This window comes from Paramormyrops kingsleyae, chromosome 11 (genome assembly GCF_048594095.1).
Source record: "Paramormyrops kingsleyae isolate MSU_618 chromosome 11, PKINGS_0.4, whole genome shotgun sequence".
Lineage (NCBI taxonomy): Eukaryota > Metazoa > Chordata > Actinopteri > Osteoglossiformes > Mormyridae > Paramormyrops > Paramormyrops kingsleyae.
In genome coordinates this window covers 16321562-16339739 of record NC_132807.1, presented here as the reverse complement: position 1 = coordinate 16339739, position 18178 = coordinate 16321562, and the positions used below count along the sequence as shown (strand labels likewise).

The 18178-nt window shown below is 45.8% G+C and overlaps 1 protein-coding gene across 4 annotated transcripts; it reads left to right on the top strand.

Moving 5' to 3' along the window:
• The first annotated feature begins 51 nt into the window (after window positions 1–51).
• Window positions 52–16433, top strand: LOC111847525 (WT1 transcription factor). 4 transcript variants are annotated; one of them, XM_072718136.1, is made up of 9 exons: window positions 52–888; window positions 4529–4672; window positions 5574–5676; window positions 7931–8011; window positions 9787–9886; window positions 12051–12201; window positions 13878–13967; window positions 14737–14820; window positions 15219–16433. In XM_072718136.1, the coding sequence occupies exons 1-9, from the start codon at window positions 492–494 to the stop codon at window positions 15338–15340; spliced, it is 1272 nt and encodes a 423-aa protein (XP_072574237.1). In that variant the 5' UTR covers window positions 52–491; the 3' UTR covers window positions 15341–16433. The 4 variants fall into 4 exon arrangements, with proteins under 4 accessions (XP_072574237.1, XP_072574238.1, XP_072574236.1 ...); XM_072718137.1 differs by having other exon boundaries at window positions 12054–12201; window positions 15219–16253; XM_072718135.1 differs by having other exon boundaries at window positions 12054–12201; window positions 14737–14829; window positions 15219–16253.
• Window positions 16434–18178: the final 1745 nt, after the last annotated feature.

The following is an 18178-nucleotide window of genomic DNA, read 5'->3' as shown; positions in this document are numbered from 1 at the left end:
CACACACACACACAGATACAGAAACACTCTCTCCTGCTCATGGTTCAGCGGGCCGGTGTGTGTAGATGGGACGTTGAGGGAGTGATGAGGGAGTCATCGTCCTTGCTCATTGGCCTTGGCTCCGCCTTCTGCCCCCAGAGTCAGGCTGTATTTGAGCTTTCGGGACTTCAGAGAAAAACACACATGAGAAAAGAAGTTGAAGGCAGCTCCTGCACTCTCACACTTCGCCTCATCGCCCGCACGGCCGCTTCTGCCGCACACGGCCACTGCACCACCTTAGCTGCTACATGCTCTTCGGTCAGACTCTATTGCTTTCCTTTGGTCTGTTTTCTGGTTTTTTAAAAGAATTGCTCCGCAGAGCGACTATGAAAGTTCCCTGGACTTAATTTCTCTCTGATTGCTGAGCTCGAGCTGCTTTTGGACACTGTCATCGCTGAGGAATCGGCTATTTTCTACGGCGTACGCCAACCCCGGCACCTCTAGCAGGCCCGATGGGATCGGATGTGCGAGATCTCAATGCTCTGCTGCCAGCGGTGCCCACCCTCCCGGGGGGCAACGGGAGCTGCGCCCTGCCCGTGAGCAGCGCCCCACAGTGGGCTCCCGTCTTAGACTTCCACGCCGGGTCTCCCTACAGCTCACTCTCCTCCCACTCCTTCATCAAGCAGGAGCCAGGCTGGAACACGGCCGAGCCACACGAGGAACCGCACTGCGGCCTCAGTGCCTTCACCGTGCACTTCTCTGGTCAGTTCACCGGGACGGGAGCCTGCCGGTACGGAGCGTTTGGCGCCCCTCCACCGGGGCAGCCCACGGCCAGCCAGCCCAGGATGTTTGCCAATGGAGCATACCTGCCCAACTGCATGGAGAGCCAGCCGCCACCGAGGAACCAGGGTAAGACATCCTGACGCCGAACTTAGGGTTAGGTGGTGAGGCCTTGCACCATGTCACATTTGGTGCCCTGGCATTGCCCTTCTGGAAGAGTCTGGCTCACTCTGCTGTGATGCAAGGCACTCATTTAGAGGGACTAAGATGCTGGTTGTCATTATTATTATTGTTGTTGTTGCTACATAACCCTGAGTGTGGCAGTTACACAGTTTCCATGTTTTGCTGTGACGGCAAATGTACACTTGTGTCATTGTCACAGAAGTGGATCCCCAATCCACTGCTGTGCTTTTTGTTACATTCATTCATTCTTTTTAAGGATGTATCATATTTCAAAACAGGAAACAGAAACTGTAACGAAAGCAGCAAAGTGCAATATATATTTCAGCACCATTAGGAGCAAACATTTTTAATTGTTCATCTCACCAGAATTTTTTTCATAGAATCGTCAAGATCATTCAATCATATCTATATATTTAGAGTTTACTCAAAATAACTATCACTTTATATTGTGTGTGAAGTGAAATATTATCAATTGCCTTCAAAAGCACATACATTTAATAACATGTTAATTAAATTGGCATCGTTTGTCAGACAATGTTAGGTTTTTCACTATGCATTTTAGATGTCAAACCAGATCATAAATAACATTTTTATAAATTAAATTTTTATGAAAACTAATAATTGCTCTTAAAACGAACAGACCAGCATTCAGCAGCTAATGCAAATTCAATAAAAAAAAAAAAACACAATTTTTCTAACTTTTTAAAATCAAAAGTGAAATTTTTAACAGATTAAAGTGCTAAAACGGAAACTAACTAAATATAATTTAGTTTAGTTTAATTTACTACAAGAAATAACTTCAGTTAATAGGTGTAACATTAAAGTATTATTAAGAAATAAATATGAGTATATATTTAGTGAAATTAATTGCTAATAATTGCTAATAAAATAAAGACACAATAGCAGCCTCATAACTAAATACATATAAAAGTAGATAAATTCAGTATCAGATATTTAGTGTTACTTTAATATAAAATGTATGTTTCTGTAAATGAGATGAGCACAGTACCACAGTTTCTGTCATATTCATATAATTTTATGGATTCATTTTATGGTCATTTTAGACACGACGGAAAATCTCAGTTCTGGAAGGCAGGTTGATGACCAGGTGATTCTTCAACTGGTTTATTGTGCTGTTGATTACCATTACGAGAATTATTCAGCCAAGAAGTATTCAGCTTGTGATCTCACGGGGATGAGTGCAAAAGGCTGTTCTGGGCCAGAGAGTCATCAGGCTTCTGTCTGTGGTACAGTGGCCCCCCTGTCTGGCTCCTCCTGGGGGTGGGCTGTGGGAAAAGTGTTTCTCAAGAAATGAAAATGTTTCCGAGCTTTTGGCCTCTGTTTCTTTTAGCCCCTACCAACAGGTCTTACCCCCATATCTGGATTCACTTGGGGGGGCACTTTGTAGAGATGGGTGTGTGTTCTTTGGAACTTTCCACACATCTTAATCAATTGCTGTTTTTCACGAGGTTTTATTAAACAAGCCTCGATATCACAACAGTCTGCCCCACACTGTGACCCCCGTATCACATTCCTGCGGGGCTTGGCTCGGAAAACACCGGAAAAAGTGGCCGGGAATGAGCGAAGGTCACCGGGGTCCGAGCAGTCTCAGTGTGTGTGTGTCCGTGTGTGTCTCTGTCGGTGTGTGTGTGTGTGTGTGTCTCTGTCGGTGTGTGTGTGTCTCTGTCGGTGTGTTGGTGTGTGTGTGTCTCTGTCGGTGTGTGTGTGTGTGTGTCCATGTGTGTCTCTGTCGGTGTGTGTGTGTGTGTGTCTCTGTCGGTGTGTTGGTGTGTGTGTGTGTCTGTGGGTGTGTGAGTTATTGGGCTGATAAGACCCCACCCCGGGCAGCTGCTCGCTTTGCATCTGACCCCATGATTCTGAGACCACACTTGCAAATATTTCTTTTCCTCAAGATTTACAATAGCAAGTGAAAGACGACCCTTTTGTTGCAATGTTGAAACAAGCATTGAACTCAAAATGTAATTATCAGGGCCAACAGACATAAATTTTAATACGATCTGCTTTGGAAATTACTTTTTTAGTTTTGCCTACTACCCCCTGCCCCCCCCCCCCCACCCCTGCTCCCTCAAAGGGAATTTTGTGAGCCAATATTTTAATTCAGTTCCACAATTTCCTATTTTTCTTATTTCATAATTTTCACTTTGAATTGACTTGAAGCAGATAAACATTATTCATATATTGGGAAAATATTTAAATAAATTTATGAAGAATAAATAAATGTTACTAATATTTATTCTTGCTTTTTCTTCAAAAGCCAAAAGTCTGCACTGGCCATGAGGTCTATAATGGATCCCACTGGCTTGTCTTACTTTTCAGGATATTTCACATGATTTTCCATCTTGATATAAGCTTAAAGTGTAAATTAATGACAAAACTTTTTTAAAAAATTCCCTGGCAAATTTTCCGCGGGGGGCCCTGATACAGGGCATGTGCTTTAATGCTGTGGATGGCAGCCTCCTGTGGAGGGTATTTGGAAGCTGAGCTGGTCGTTTTGATAAGGGAGTTAATGAGTTCCGAGGGTAATGTGAGGGCGCTCTGTCCCACCCCTCCGAAATTCGTGGGAGGAATCCCATGGTAGCTCACGGCCCCCTCCTTGCAGAGTTCACACCCAACTCGTGCTCCCGGGACATGGACGAGGAAAAAAGTCAAAGCTAATGGGGTGGGGGGGGGTGTGATGTGGGGGTGCCAGCTTCCCCAGGCTCGCTATAATAATGCCGCCCCGCCCTGGCGCTGAGAGGCCAGTGCAAGACAAATTGGGGTCTGTAATGAGTTTTGCGCAGAGGGCTGTTTTTAAGGAGTCAGGGAGTTATAATGAATAAATGACTGTAGCAGCCAGGTGGGGGCGCTGCTGAGGCCGTGCCACTGTGGGCTCGGAGACCGACCTCTCCGACGCTCGGCTTGGGTTCTGTCCCAGGGCGGGATGGTGTTCAGCTGTTTGGAGACCCAGAAGGAACAGGCCAGGACACGGCTGGCCTTCACAAAGCCAAGTGTCTCTGACAGTGACTGGGGGTGCGAGGAGGGTGGGTAAATTATACTGATATGGGGGGGGGGGGCAGATATGAAAATTAATGTGTCAGATGTATGTTGAAATTTTTAAAAAAGCTTTTGTACCAGTTAATTGTACTGAGATATGCAGTTGTAAGACAGATAAGTGAATGAATAGATAAATCAGTGTTTGACCGATGATGTATGGTACTTGAACTTATCAGTAACCCCCCCATTTTCACTGTTTCTACACAATACTGTATAGTCCTGAAACATCCTACAGAACTCTACCTAACCTACAGAACAGTACAGTCTGTATTAACCTGTGGAAGAGCAGAGTATGAATTCTTCTATAGTTGATGTTCTGAATGAACCTATAGAATTAACCTATAACATAAATTAACATTTAGAGGAATATAGTATGAAGTAACCTACAGAAGAGTACAGTATGAGGTAATCCTAAACCCAAACCATAATCCTAACCCTAATTTATAGAAGAGAAACTATTTTGTTGTCATAACGTTTTCTTCCACACATTGTCACTTACAGTACTTCTGTCCGTCTGTCTCTCTCTCCGCAGGTTACAGTGCCATGCCGTTTGACAGTGCAGCCAGCTACGGTCACACACCGTCCCATCATGCCTCCCAGTTCCCCAACCACTCCTCCCAGTTCCCCAACCACTCTTTTAAACACGAGGACCCCATTGCGCAGCAGACCAACATGGGTAACGTTTATCACATTCATGCCCAGCCTGCAGCATCTGGAGATTTCAGTATGCCTGAGTATGTGCAGCCATGGAGTAATCTGAGGAAATATCCCTTGTGTGTGTCTGTGCGTGAGGCCACTGGTAGCTTGGAGACATTGTGTGTGGCTTTTTACTGGGGTTATGGTTACCTCTGAGAAGTCATACAAAGGTTAAACGTTACACAGTGTGTTCATGTCAGGCTAATAAATGCACAATATCTTGCTCCAGCTCCCCCATGCAGTGTGTGAAACATCAGTAAACAACAAGGGCTATTTGCTATTGATATTGCTAACGTAAATCCTACATCGAAGGAAGGACGATATAAGAGCTTCCCAAAGGTTTAAAGCTGCCATGAGACCAATTCACAAAATTTGGCGGCAAGGAAAAGCAGCCATATTTCACTGTCGCTTTGAAGGCCTGAGTGGCTGGGTGTAGCTTTCGCTTTCAAAGAAAGTGCTGCTGTTTTCATAACTGCCGAGTCTGCAGCTGCATCTCCATCAGGGCTCCACAGGGACCGCGGCTTTCCTGAAGGAGAGCCGGGTCACTGCAGCACTGCTCAGCCACTGCTTGTATTTGCAGACGTTTTTAAAACATTTATTCTATCCCCAAGTAGACTTTCTGCTGCTGAAGCACTTCTGTCCAATGCTCTGGGATTCTCTTTTCATTCTACCTTTTCGAGCCCGTTGTCTGTGAATCGGCAAGTCGGCTTTATTAATGGATGTAGCGAATTGCCCTGGCGTTTAGGCCTTTGTCGGGCTCACAGAAGGCTTGTTGTGAGGGCATGGGGAGAGGCGGGGATTAGGTGGAGCTAGGGCAGAGCCTGGGTGGGCGGGGCACCGGCTTGCCATCAGAGGTCTGACGAGGTACATGTTGTGTGCAGGTGAGCAGCAGTATCCCGTCCCACCCCCCGTCTACGGATGCCACAACCCATCGGAGAGCTGCGCCGGGAGCCAAGCGCTGCTCCTGAGGAATCCATACAACAGGTGACCAACGGGGGCGCGCCATCAAGGTTAGGGTTAGGTTTAGGGTTAGGGTCAGGGTGGGGTCTCCCTCCCTGCCAGTGTTTTCTTTTTGTCTGACTGACATGTTTTGGGTCTCGCTGAGCAGAAAGCTGAGGATTCATTGGGAGAAACTCATTCACCATAATTATTATGATATTCTCTGAAGGGAATATAAATTTAGCTGAAATAAATGCTTGAAATAGATTTTTGGGGGCATTGCGGATGCACCCAGCAGAAGTTTGGACCTAATGCCCAAGGTTGGATATCCAGCACGGACGCCAGATCCTCTTTGGCGTGATCTGGTGGAAGGGAACTGGCAGCTTTTAACTGGAGTCCAAATGTCAGGCTGCCCATTGCAGAGGAAGGAGGCAGTGAGGTGAAGGAGGAAGGAAGCGGGCCGGTGCGAGCCCGTGGACTTCAGGAGACCTTCACGTGTAGAATTATCTCAAGAACAACAGCTGGTAGCTACACAGCAAACGGATAGAGCCGCGCCGCCCTGATTAAATCGCTGCGTTCGTATAAAAATAGAAACTCAGTGAAACTTCAGTGAAACTCGTGCTTGATTACATTGTTGTTCCTGTTTTTTGGAACTTCTTTTTTAGCTGGGTTAAGGAAACACTTTCCTCAAATTGCAGTCACAATTGTAAATTCAAGGCTGAAAACAGCAGCATTCCTACGGTTCAGATTTATGATGGGTACTTTCCGTAACTGAATTTCTGTGTCCGAGAATGACAGCACCAGTATGATTCACAGTCTGCTGTAAAAGTATTAACTGCCGCAACACTGAGAAAAAAAAAAATCAAAATTGAGTTTTTCATTTTTTTGTTAATAATTCCTTTTATCCACGAAATGGACGCTACCATGTCTGCGCTTGAAGGGGGGGGGGGGGGGGGGGGGCACATCAACAATGCCTGTGATCGCAGTGTTTGCTGGGCATCTCTTGCAATTCAGACCCTACCTGGGGAATGGACCACATCAATTTAAATCTTAGCCCTTAGTACAACTCTGTCTGTGCAAAGGTCACAGGCTGCACAGCTGCGCCCAGGGGGCCAAAATAAACTCTGCATGATCTACTACCGATTTCCTTCAGAATTCTTATCCCGATTAGCACGGGGGGGCCTCGTCCCGGTCGGGCCTGCACCGGCGTATTATTTATACGCAAAAAGCCTGAGCAGCCGCTAAATTAGCCAGCATTCCTAGGATGCCGCTAATGTGCTGTTTTCAGCTGGGGGAACAGAGTGATTCCAAAATAACCATCAGGCGTTGATAAGCCTCCATGAGTCAGCGGCATCTCTGGCGCTGAAGTCCGTTCCCGAGGGCTCGCTACTTCCCCTGTCATAAACACACGATAGCAGTCGAAAGTGTGCCTGGGAGTCCTCAGACCCACCGGCGATGCCTGGTACGGGCGGCACTGCACGCACTTTGTCAAGCTGAAATGGGCTCCATTAAACACACAGCCACTGATCTACTTGGACACACTGAAATGCGGCACTTCTCATAAACCGAGCCGAAGAAACCGAACCGGCCCGGAAACCTGTCCAATAGGGCGGCGGTGCCCTTTGACCCTGTGAGGATTACGGATGACAGATGATGAAGGTGCCCCTCATCTTCCTCCAGCCCGAGCGTTTTGCTGCGGGCCCAGTCTAACGGCGCAGTCAGCATAACGGATGACATCGTCCGCGCCTGTGAGAAATGAGAGGCGGCATGCTTGAAGGTCTCAGCTTAATAAGGCTCACACAACGCGGCCAGGAATGTGCCCCCATCCAAAATCCCATCCTGATAACGTTCGATTTAAAGCCTCACTGTATTCGGAGTACCAGGCACCAAGCTGCCTCATGCTCTCCCATGTATTGCTGAAACACTGAGATATAAAGCTTCTTATGGGAGATACATACATACACATACATACATACATAAACATACATACATAAATGTCGTGTTAGAATCTGCCAAGTTAACTAATAACCCTGCAGTTTGCCCTTTAATAACGGATTGGTATTTGGCTTGAACAAGTGGTGAAAATGGATGAATTTCTCACACGCTGTGTGGATTTTCCTATTTATATAGCACATTTATTAACAGTTACCCAGCATGCTCCTGCGCTGGGCGTCATTTTTCAATCGTGGCGGCTTTTGTCCAGTTTTCCTGCGGTGTTCGGAGTATTGCCTGCTTATACCCTGGCAGTGCTGAAATGAAACTGACCATTTCTCCTGGCTGTTTGTTTGGATCCCGGCAGTGATAATCTATACCAAATGGCGTCGCAGCTGGAATGTGTGGCCTGGAACCCTGTCAACTCGCTGGCATCCACCATCAAGAGGTACGTCACTCTGCCCGCACTGCTTCACAGATTCTTCTCAAACTGGAATTAGCATCCATTAATCTACTGTAAGCCCCTCTACAGTAGGCATTTCATTAAATCATGCACTCCGCCAATTATGTTGATGAATCATATGACGTGTGCCCTGCATACTAATGACCCAGGATCTGTGAAATTCTTATGCTTCATTTTGTTTGCTGTCCGTTTGGCCCTAAACTCATCACACTCTAATCACGTCCCGGTTTTGATATCGTTTGTTATCTGAACCAATCCATCACATCTCCCTGCCACTCTGGCAATGTGCGCCATCAAAGCCACTGGTGCCAGTGATCTAAGGTCCCGTCAGCACATGACTGCCTGTGACTCTGTGGCCCGCAGGCCGCTGACACGTGCTGATAGCCGGCTGGTGGCCCGTCCAGGGGTTATCTCCAGTGCAGGAGGTGGTCGTGACTGCTGCCACAGGGTCCTAGTGCAGGTCCCCACCTCCCTGTCGCTCCCTGTTCCTGGGACCACGTGCAGAATTAGACAGTGTTTTGTCTGTCCTCCGGAATATATCCTGTGATATATTTCCTGAAGCACACATCAGCCTTGACCGTGCTCCAAGATGTAATGGAGGAAGAGGTCATGCCCGGAAAGCCGGCAAGCAGTTAGCACACAAGCCAATGACTCTGCACCGAGGCCCCCTGAGAGCACCCAGATCCACCCCGGGTGGGGGGAGGGTCTGACCCCGATTCCACCCCACCGGAGCAATGACTGAATGAGTAATCTGCTGTTAAGTGTGGGGACGACAGTGTTTAGCTGTGGAAAATCAGCCCTAGACGTGGTCTCATCTCTGGGGACACAAGCCAAAGTTTTTATGGGTGTTTTCCAGATAAATGCCACAGTTCCCAATCCCTCAAGTCAGAGTTGCCATGAACCTGAGGCGTTTATCTGCAGAATGAATGAATGAATGAACTGTGTGACGATTTACTCATGCAAAGAGCTCCTACCATCCCAGGTTTGGCTGTCTGGATAAAGAGAGCTTTATGGCACTGGAATCATGCAGGAGAGGGGCTGAGAGAGGCCCTGAGACCCTCTGTTAATGTAGCCACTTCCTCTCTCTAATGTAGTAACAATCCCTGCCGGTCTGGTTGTGCCGGGTGTAGGCTGCAAGTCAGTCTCATGAATACTCAAAGAATACTCAAAAAATACTCAAGCATCAAGCTGACTATGTTTATGCTACTTCTTAGAAAATAAGTTTTTTTTTCTGTTTAAAAAAAAAACAAACAACTTGGTTCATTTGCGCATAGTGGTTGTCCCGGGTTACTGTTTTTACTTGATTGTGCTGTCCAAGGTGACTCCAATAATCCGTTTATAAAGATACCTCTGTTAATAAGTTACTTTGGCTAGTATAGATCCTGCAAAGCCAGGCTTGTGTGGACTGGCTGTGGTGGAAGGTGACATAATGTCATAAAAAGAAAAACTTTTTTTGTCATAATACGTACATTTAGTGACTTTAATATTCTCTAACATTACAGATAATCTTTGAATGATCTATTTTTCTGTGATGCAAAGTTGATCATTTACCTTCCAAGAACACAATAGGCCATTTCACCTGAAGTAGAAGGAAAGTTTTTTTTTTTTAATGTGACGTTCCTAATATTCCCCTTGTGCTCAGTATCTGTAAATAACCAGATGCAGCTTGTTGTTTGTTAGCTTTCCCGCTCGGCACAGCGGAGACAAAAAGCCCAGCGTGCAGTATGAGGTGGTGAAGCGGCTGCATTGTTTCCCTGCAGCCACGCCTCGGGATACGAGAGTGACCCCAACACGCCCATGATGTACAGCTGCAGCACGCAGTACCGCATCCACACCCACGGCGTCTTCCGCGGCCTCCAGGTCAGTCGCCGCTCCGCCAGCGCTCCGGGGTTCGCCTGGAGGTCGCCTCCCCCCCCCGAGCCTTTTGTTCTTCCAACATGCCCAAGGTCGAACCGCAGACCATGGCGATCCCGAGTGCCGATCCATGGTCGGGGCTTTTGGGGGCTGTCCCCCTGCCCCACAGGCTCACTGGCACGGAGGCCCGGCCGGCCGTTTGGCCCTGCTGCTTTACAGAAACTCTAGAACGAAAATAGATGGGAACCACCTTAAGAAAGTCCATTAGCAATAAAGATGCATTTCTGTGTGCATGCCAGCATTAATAAATCATTATCTCTTAATTAATGCACGTCGGAAGGCAGCTGCTCTCCAGGGAAAGCTTTGGAGACGTTCTGTGTGACAGCGCCGTATTTACTCTAGTCCCTAGCATTGTTTTTTTTCTGAAATGAAGTTAAATTGGCCCTGGGCGGAATATTTGTTTTTCCATAAGTGTATTTTAGGCCAATATGTTTGCAGTCAAAAATAAACGCCGTGTGATGTAGCAACAAATGTGACGTAATGGAGATGGGCAGATGGCTTTGATTTGAGGAACCCAGACTCCTGCCCTGACTTTGGTGTCGGCCCCCCAGTGGGGTCACCAGATAATCCACGAGGCAGAGTCATAAAACTCTTTAGTAATTTACTTATCAATAACTTCCAAAGTGCATTAATTACACCGCTGGGGCATAAAAAGCCCATTATATTAAGCTGCCGCTAATTAAGAGCAGATGGGGTGCAGCGCAGGGCAACACTGCGCACCCGGGCAGATTGGCCGAGATGGGGGCTGCCCAGTGTCCGTGACGAACGGCCCCCATTTAAATAACAAATCAGCTACATAGGGAAACTCGCATGATCTTTTTACAGCTAATTCTAACATAATGCGGCCATTAGGAAAGATAAATAGATTTGTTCTGGAGCTGGAGAGCATCGCCATGTAGCACTGTCTGGCTGTCTGTCTCTGGTGGCCTGATTAACGCCCCTTAGGCTGCATGAATTGTAACTGCGCGTTTAACACGTCTGCTGCTCTCATACGCTGCAACTGCGCATTTAACACATCCACAGAGCTCACACCCCATAACTGCGCATTTAACACGTCCGCTGAGCTCACACCCCATAACTGCGCGTTTAACATGTCTACTGTGCTCACACCCTGTAACTGCACGTTTAACACATCCACTGCACTTGCACCATGTAACTGTGTGTTTAACACGTCCTCTGTGCTCACACCCTGTAAATGCACATTTAACACTTCCACTGCGCTTGCACCTTTTGACTGCACGTTTAACACATCTGCTGTGCTTGCACGCCATAACTGTGTATTTAACACGTCCACTGCACTCAGGCTCTGTAACTGTGTGTTTAACACGTCCACTGCACTCGCACACGTCCACTGTGCTTACACCCTGTAACTGCATGTTTAATGAATCCACTGCATTCACATGCCATAACTGCATGTTTAACATGTCCACTGTGCTCAGACCCCATAACTGCATGTTTATCAAGTGCACTGGGCTCACACCATGTAACTGCCCATTAAACACATCCTTTGCACTCTTATCCTTTATCTGCATGTTTATCACATCCACTGTGCACACATACTCTGCAACTGTGGGTTTAACATGTCAGCTGTGCTCACACCAGATAACTGCACCTTTAATACGTCCATTGTACTCACATCCTGTAATAGCACATTTAACATATCCACTGTGCTTGTGCCCCATAACGGCACATTTAACATGTCCACTGTGCTCATATGCCGTAACTCCATGCTTAACACAACCACTGCACTCACACTCCATACCTGCCTGTTTAACACGTCTGCTGCACTCATACTCTGTAACTGTAGATGTAACATGTCCACTGCACTCACACCCTTTAATTATGCAATTAACACGTCCACTGCACTCACATCCCATAACTGTGCTTTTAATATGTCCACTGCACTTACACCTCCTATCTGCAGGTTTCTGCAATCACACCTAGTAATTGTACATATAACACGTCTGCTGCTCTCACATGCCGTAACTACTCGATTAACACATCCACTGTGCTCACACCCTGTAACTGTCCATTTATACATGGAATGCCACATCATCACACCACATGTTCATGTGAGGTGGCTCCACCTGCTCACAAGTGCCCCCTTCAGCAGGACGTGCGGCGGGTGCCCGGTATCACACCTTCCATTGTGAGATCATCGGAGACCAATGAGAAGAGACCATTCATGTGTTCCTACCCTGGCTGCAACAAGAGATACTTCAAGCTGTCCCACTTGCAGATGCACAGCAGGAAACACACGGGTAAGAGGAAGATGCAGGAAACACAAGGGTAAGAGGAAGGTGCAGGAAACACCGGGTAAGAAGAAGGTGCAGGAAACACACGGGTAAGAGGAAAGTGCAGGAAACACGGGTAAGAGGAAGGTGCAGGAATCACACGGGCTAGAGGAAAGTGCAGGAAAAACACGGGTTAGAGGAAAGTGCAGGAAACACACGGATAATAGGAAGGTGCAGGAAACACAAGGGTAAGAGGAAGGTGTAGAAAACACACAGGTAAGAGGAAGGTGCAAGAAACACGGGTAAGAGGAAGGTGTAGAAAACACACGGGCAAGAGGAAGGTGCAGGAAACACACGGGTAAGAGGAAGGTGCAGGAAACACACGGGTAAGAGGAAGGTGCAGGAAACACGGGTAAGAGGAAGGTGCAGGAAACACTCGGTAAAAGGAAGGTGCAGGAAACACACGGGTAAGAGGAAGGTGCAGGGAACACTGGGTAAGATGAAGGTGCTGGAAACACACGGGTAAGAGGAAGGTGCAGGGAACACTGGGTAAGATGAAGGTGCAGGAAACACACGGGTAAGAGGAAGGTGCAGGAAACACGGGTAAGATGAAGGTGCAGGAAACACTCGGTAAAAGGAAGGTGCAGGAAACACACGGGTAAGAGGAAGGTGCAGGGAACACTGGGTAAGATGAAGGTGCTGGAAACACACGGGTAAGAGGAAGGTGCAGGGAACACTGGGTAAGATGAAGGTGCTGGAAACACACGGGTTAGAGGAATGTGCCGTAAAAACACGGGTAAGAGGAAGGTGCAGGATGGAAACACACATGTAAAAGAAAGGAGCCAAAAATGCACGGGTAAGTGGAAGATGCCGGAAACACACGGGGAGGTGTGGTTGCTTACCAATACAGCACAAAATCCTAGATGGCAACGAGCTTAGTGTACTTCATAACCATGAGTTTAATGAGCTTTTCACAGATGAATTTTCCATAATGTAACCATGGGGGCGGCATGGTGGTGCAGTGGTTAGCACTGTTGCCTCACACCTCTGGGATCAGGGTTTAAGTCTCCGCCTGGGTTACATGTGTGTGGAGTTTGCATGTTCTCCCCATGTTGTTGTGGGGTTTCCTCCGGGTTTCCCCCCACAGTCCAAAGATTTGCTGAGGCTATTGTGAGTTACTAAATTGTGAATGGTGTGTCAGTGTCCCCTGTAATGGGCTGGCTCCCCATCCTGGGTTGTTGCCCACCTTGTGCCCATAGTTTCCATGGTAGGCTCCAGACCCCCTGTGACCCGGAAGGATAAGCAGTTTGGAAAATGGATGGATGTTGTAACTGTTACATATTCAACAGGATAGATTTGTAGAGCACACAATTCACAAGAAAGGCCAGAATCAGTATTTCTTAGTTTTTGTATGAAACTTTTATTTAATTGCCTGCTTATAGCTCTGCGGCCTCAGGTACTCGGATCTGTGTCCATTTCCAGCAGGCACTACTTGGGAATGGTGCAGCTCTGCTAGATTCATTAACGCACGTCATTTCTGGAAATGTTCATCCAGGGTATGAAGACGACCAAATAACTTTTAGATGAGTGTAAACGCCACCAGCAAAGTTACTCTGAGGAGCCACTTAATCTCATGCTAGATCTCATCCATATATCAGTCTCTAGCCCTGAGGCTTATTCTAAACCTGACTCCTCCTTCTAAGGTGAGAAGCCGTATCAGTGCGACTTCACCGACTGCGGCCGACGCTTCTCCCGATCCGACCAGCTGAAGAGGCACCAGCGGAGGCACACGGGTCAGCACATCTCCCGCCTCGCACACACTCGCACACACTCGCACACACACGCACACACACGCACACACACGCACGCGTGCACGCTCTCTTTGTCCTCATCATGTGCCTTCCACCAACACTGACTACAGTATCACAGGGAACCAGGACATTACAGAACATACAATTATATTTTACAGCCGGTTGTTTTTTACGGTTTGATCATTAAATCATTCCAAAGTTTAATGCAGGATTTGTAACTTATAAATAAATTCTCAAGATGAATTATAATCAAGGTAATAAATGTTTCCTCATCATGGGTTTGCCTCACTGTTTGAAGACAGGCGCATGATTTCATGGAAAATAGAATATCATATGAAGATAAAACAATAAATTGGAAGATGGAAACGTTCCAAGTAATAATGAGTAATACATTTAAATACTATAACATTGTATTGGTAAATTTAAACTTAATAAAATTTATTACAAATAGTTATGGTTAACTGCGATGGGTTGGAGCCCCATCCTGGGTTATTTCCTGCTTTGCTCCCATAGCCTCCAGGATGGGATCCGAACCTCCCTGTGACCCTGAATAGGACTAGCGAGCATGGGAAATGCATGGATGTTAGGGCTAATATATTTTAAAATATTTTATATATACATACATCCAGTAAAAAAGTCTCACCTGTCACATAAAAGCACTGGAGTCCGTCCCCCACAGTCAGTGGATCGGCCCCCATCCGGGTCGATTCCTGTTCTGGACGTGTCTCTCTCCTCTTCTGTGTGTGCGTAGGAGTTAAACCCTTCCAGTGCGAGACGTGTCAGAGAAAGTTCTCGCGGTCTGACCACCTTAAGACCCACACCCGGACTCATACAGGTAAAACAAGTGCGTAACATTTTTATTTTTCACATTTATTTAAAACCGTGGTGCTTTAAGGAGCAGAATCCCAAACAATGAAATGGCTTTGAAGTCATGTCATTCTCTTCAAGATGACATTGAGTTTGAAACATTTTAGAGGAATCATTTAGGTTTCCTAGCAAGTCCATGTAAATTTTGTACTAAGATATTGTATTTTTCAAAAAGCAGTCTCTTCAAATCAGCTTGAATGTGAAATTACATAGCCTCAATACAGTATTATAACTATTTGTGTTATTCCGTAAACTTTAGTATTGTTTTAGTGTTATTAACTTTTTTAATGTTTTCTCAATTAAATAAATTTTTAATGACTAACTTTATTAGACTGGTTCATAGTGAAACTATTATTCCCACCCCAGGTGAGAAACCTTTCAACTGCCGGTGGCCCAACTGCCAGAAGAAATTTGCGCGCTCGGATGAGCTGGTACGGCATCACAACATGCACCAGAGGAACCTGAGCAAACTGCAGCTGGCACTGTGAGGAGGGGGACCCACCCAGCACCCGCGGCTTGCCGGTGAATGGGGGGGGGGGTGGCTTTGTGTATGGTGCAGCGGTGCTCAGACCTGACCGGGACCCAGGATGCCGGGCGGCTGTCCCCACTGGCACCAAAGTGCCCTGTTTCCTGTGCATCCTTGCAGTGACAAAGCTTTGCATTTTGTTTACTTACTGTTACTATGGAAATGCAACCTGCGAGCCCTTTTATATAGCTGTACGTGTGAGAAGTCTAATACTAACTTATTTAATTTTCTAAATTAAAAATTCTGCAAAAACAGTTCGCAAGGAGAACTTCTCTTATCCTTGGGTCTCGACATTACTTCGGGGCCAGAATGATTGCGTTTCCACATGACAATAATCGATGATGATGACTCTAATACCCAGCACCCTAACTTACCCCGCTGAAATACGTCTGTGATGCAATTTGGGGAGAGCCTCTTTCTTTGATAAGTAATTGTATCAAAAGTCGACAACATTCTCTAAACGTGAAGTTTGTAAAATATGTGAAAGTCACACTGGATATGTGACTTATATTGTCGTGCGAATTGTCATTTTATGAAGTGCTGGTCCACGGATACCGTTTGACAAACTCCCCATACAAAAATATAATTTAAATCTTAAATTTATGGAGCTGAGCTATAAAGAATACATTGATAGTGTGAGAAAGAGGTATTTCGGTTTTTAACGTGTATTTTACATAGGTCACTCAAAATTATTGTCTATATGTCTGATAACACCAATTATTAAAACGCTTTTAATTTTAGAAGGTGTATTAAATGTAGAGCACATCAAACTGTTTGTCGTTGCCCATAAATGTATCCATGTCACGGTTTTAAATCTGTAAGCTGCGTTTGTTATTTTTTTCACCAAGCTTTGAATTAAAGGCCACTTTAAGGGAGCACTTTTGCGGGCAGCTGTGTGGGCTCCCTGCCGGTGTTGGATTTCCGCCTCTGCGAGTCACTGACCAGCAAGTAACCTGGCCAGGTCTTGACCGCACTCAATTCACCTGTCAGGAACAGGCAGGGGAGAGGGGGGTCACCTCAGTTAGATTTCCTCATAAATAAAATGTCTTACACTGTCTTTGTCCCTGTGCACAATGTCCAGCAGAAATACCTCCTCGCCACTTCTTCAGCCCCCCCCACCTCAGTCCAGCAGTGCGGCTAACTGCATATTACTGCATACACCTTTTCTCTGTAGTCATATTTGCCCTCCACCTGCAAAATAAAACAATTTCTTTGTTAAGTACTTTTTTAAGAGCCACAAGGGAAAAGAAGAATAAAAGGCTAGTTTGCTTTCCGATATTAACTGTTTCAATGAGCTTTTTTCAAGCTCATTTCCCTGGAAGGCTTGATCTACATTACTGTTCTCCTACAGATGTATTTATGGAATCCTTCTAATAATTCACAACTCAGTGCACTAGTACTGTGTAGATCTTTCTGACTCCCCCCCAATTACTCATCCAGCCCCTCCCCCCACCCCACCCCACCCCAGCAGCCCCTACCCCCACCATATCTCCAAATGACAGTGCATAATCTCTGTCCCACATTTCTGGTCCATGTCCTCGCTGAGCTGCCTTTGAAGAAAGATCGCTGCTTTTTGTTACCACAGAGCATTCCTCTTTTAGGGATGACTGATAAAAGGCCCAATTGGTAATAATGATCAGAAGCCCAGAGAGCATTCTGGGTACTATACCACATACTGAGGTAAATGACAAATGTAGGAGAAAGGCACGGCATTGGTTTTACTAGAAGGACATTTCAATGTTCTCAGGCTACCAGAGTGCCTGACTGACAATGCAACATTTATTTTAGGACATGAAAATCTCCTGTCTCTATGCAAACTTCAGCTCTAAGCAGATTTAACTGATATACAGTGTGATGCTAGAAGCCTGTGGGGAAAAAAGACAGGATGAGATCACCAAAACCCAAGGCCTTCTGGATGACTAAAGGAGCTTAGTCAAGACGCCCATGGTTATCGGAAACCTATCCCACAATGCATTATCCCGGGAGTTCATATCTCTTTCAAGGTCAAAGGTCATCACACAAGAGAAATACAGAAGTACAAACTGCTGTGATTAAACGCCTTACATCTGCATTTTGTATTGTAATCTCCCCACAAGTTAGTGTCTAACCACATTAGTATTGGACATTTGGCCAAAAAATGTTGCATCGATTGCTACATAAAACACATAATAGTGATACAAACTGGTTCCATTAGATTCTTCCATGGATTCAAAACCGCTTTTGATTTTCCTTCCTCATCCCTCAGCATAAATACCTAGCATGTGCACAGTATATTCTCCTATAACACATGTTATGAAAATGTGAATTTGCACCACTGCAATAATTTGCACCAATCAGTGAATAATTGCTGTATAGTGTGATGTCCAGATTTGTTGATGTGTGATTTCAGCAATGAGAATGAGGTGAACACAGAAAACAGCCCCCAGATGAACCGACGTGTGTCAAAACACCCGGTTCTCACATTATCTTGTTATTTATTTTTTTTTGCTATTTTTCCACATTTGTTGATTTGTTAACTTCTATAGGAAAAAAGAGGCTCATAAGCCATACAAGCGGCTCGTGTATGTGATGAGGGCATTGATAAAGCAACAAAAGCTGGATTTATATTTTAAAACACATCAAGAGAACAATGAACTGCAGTCAACTGTATCTTGTGTTACAACCAATAATGTGCAAGCAGAAACCTTCTGACACAAACTTCCACCAGCAAAATTCAGGCTATTTATTGTAGAATTGATCTATTTATTATTTATGACACTATGGTATCATTCTTTTCAGGCTCCTGTCTTTTATCGTGTCT

Excerpts from the sequence above, each read along its gene's own strand:
- LOC111847525 (XM_072718134.1), top strand. The coding sequence starts at position 492 with ATGGGATCGGATGTGCGAGATCTCAATGCTCTGCTGCCAGCGGTGCCC. Across the intron at positions 9,887-12,050 it reads GCGTCTTCCGCGGCCTCCAG|CAGGACGTGCGGCGGGTGCC; the intron begins GTCAGTCGCCGC and ends TGCCCCCTTCAG. Across the intron at positions 13,968-14,736 it reads GCACCAGCGGAGGCACACGG|GAGTTAAACCCTTCCAGTGC; the intron begins GTCAGCACATCT and ends GTGTGTGCGTAG.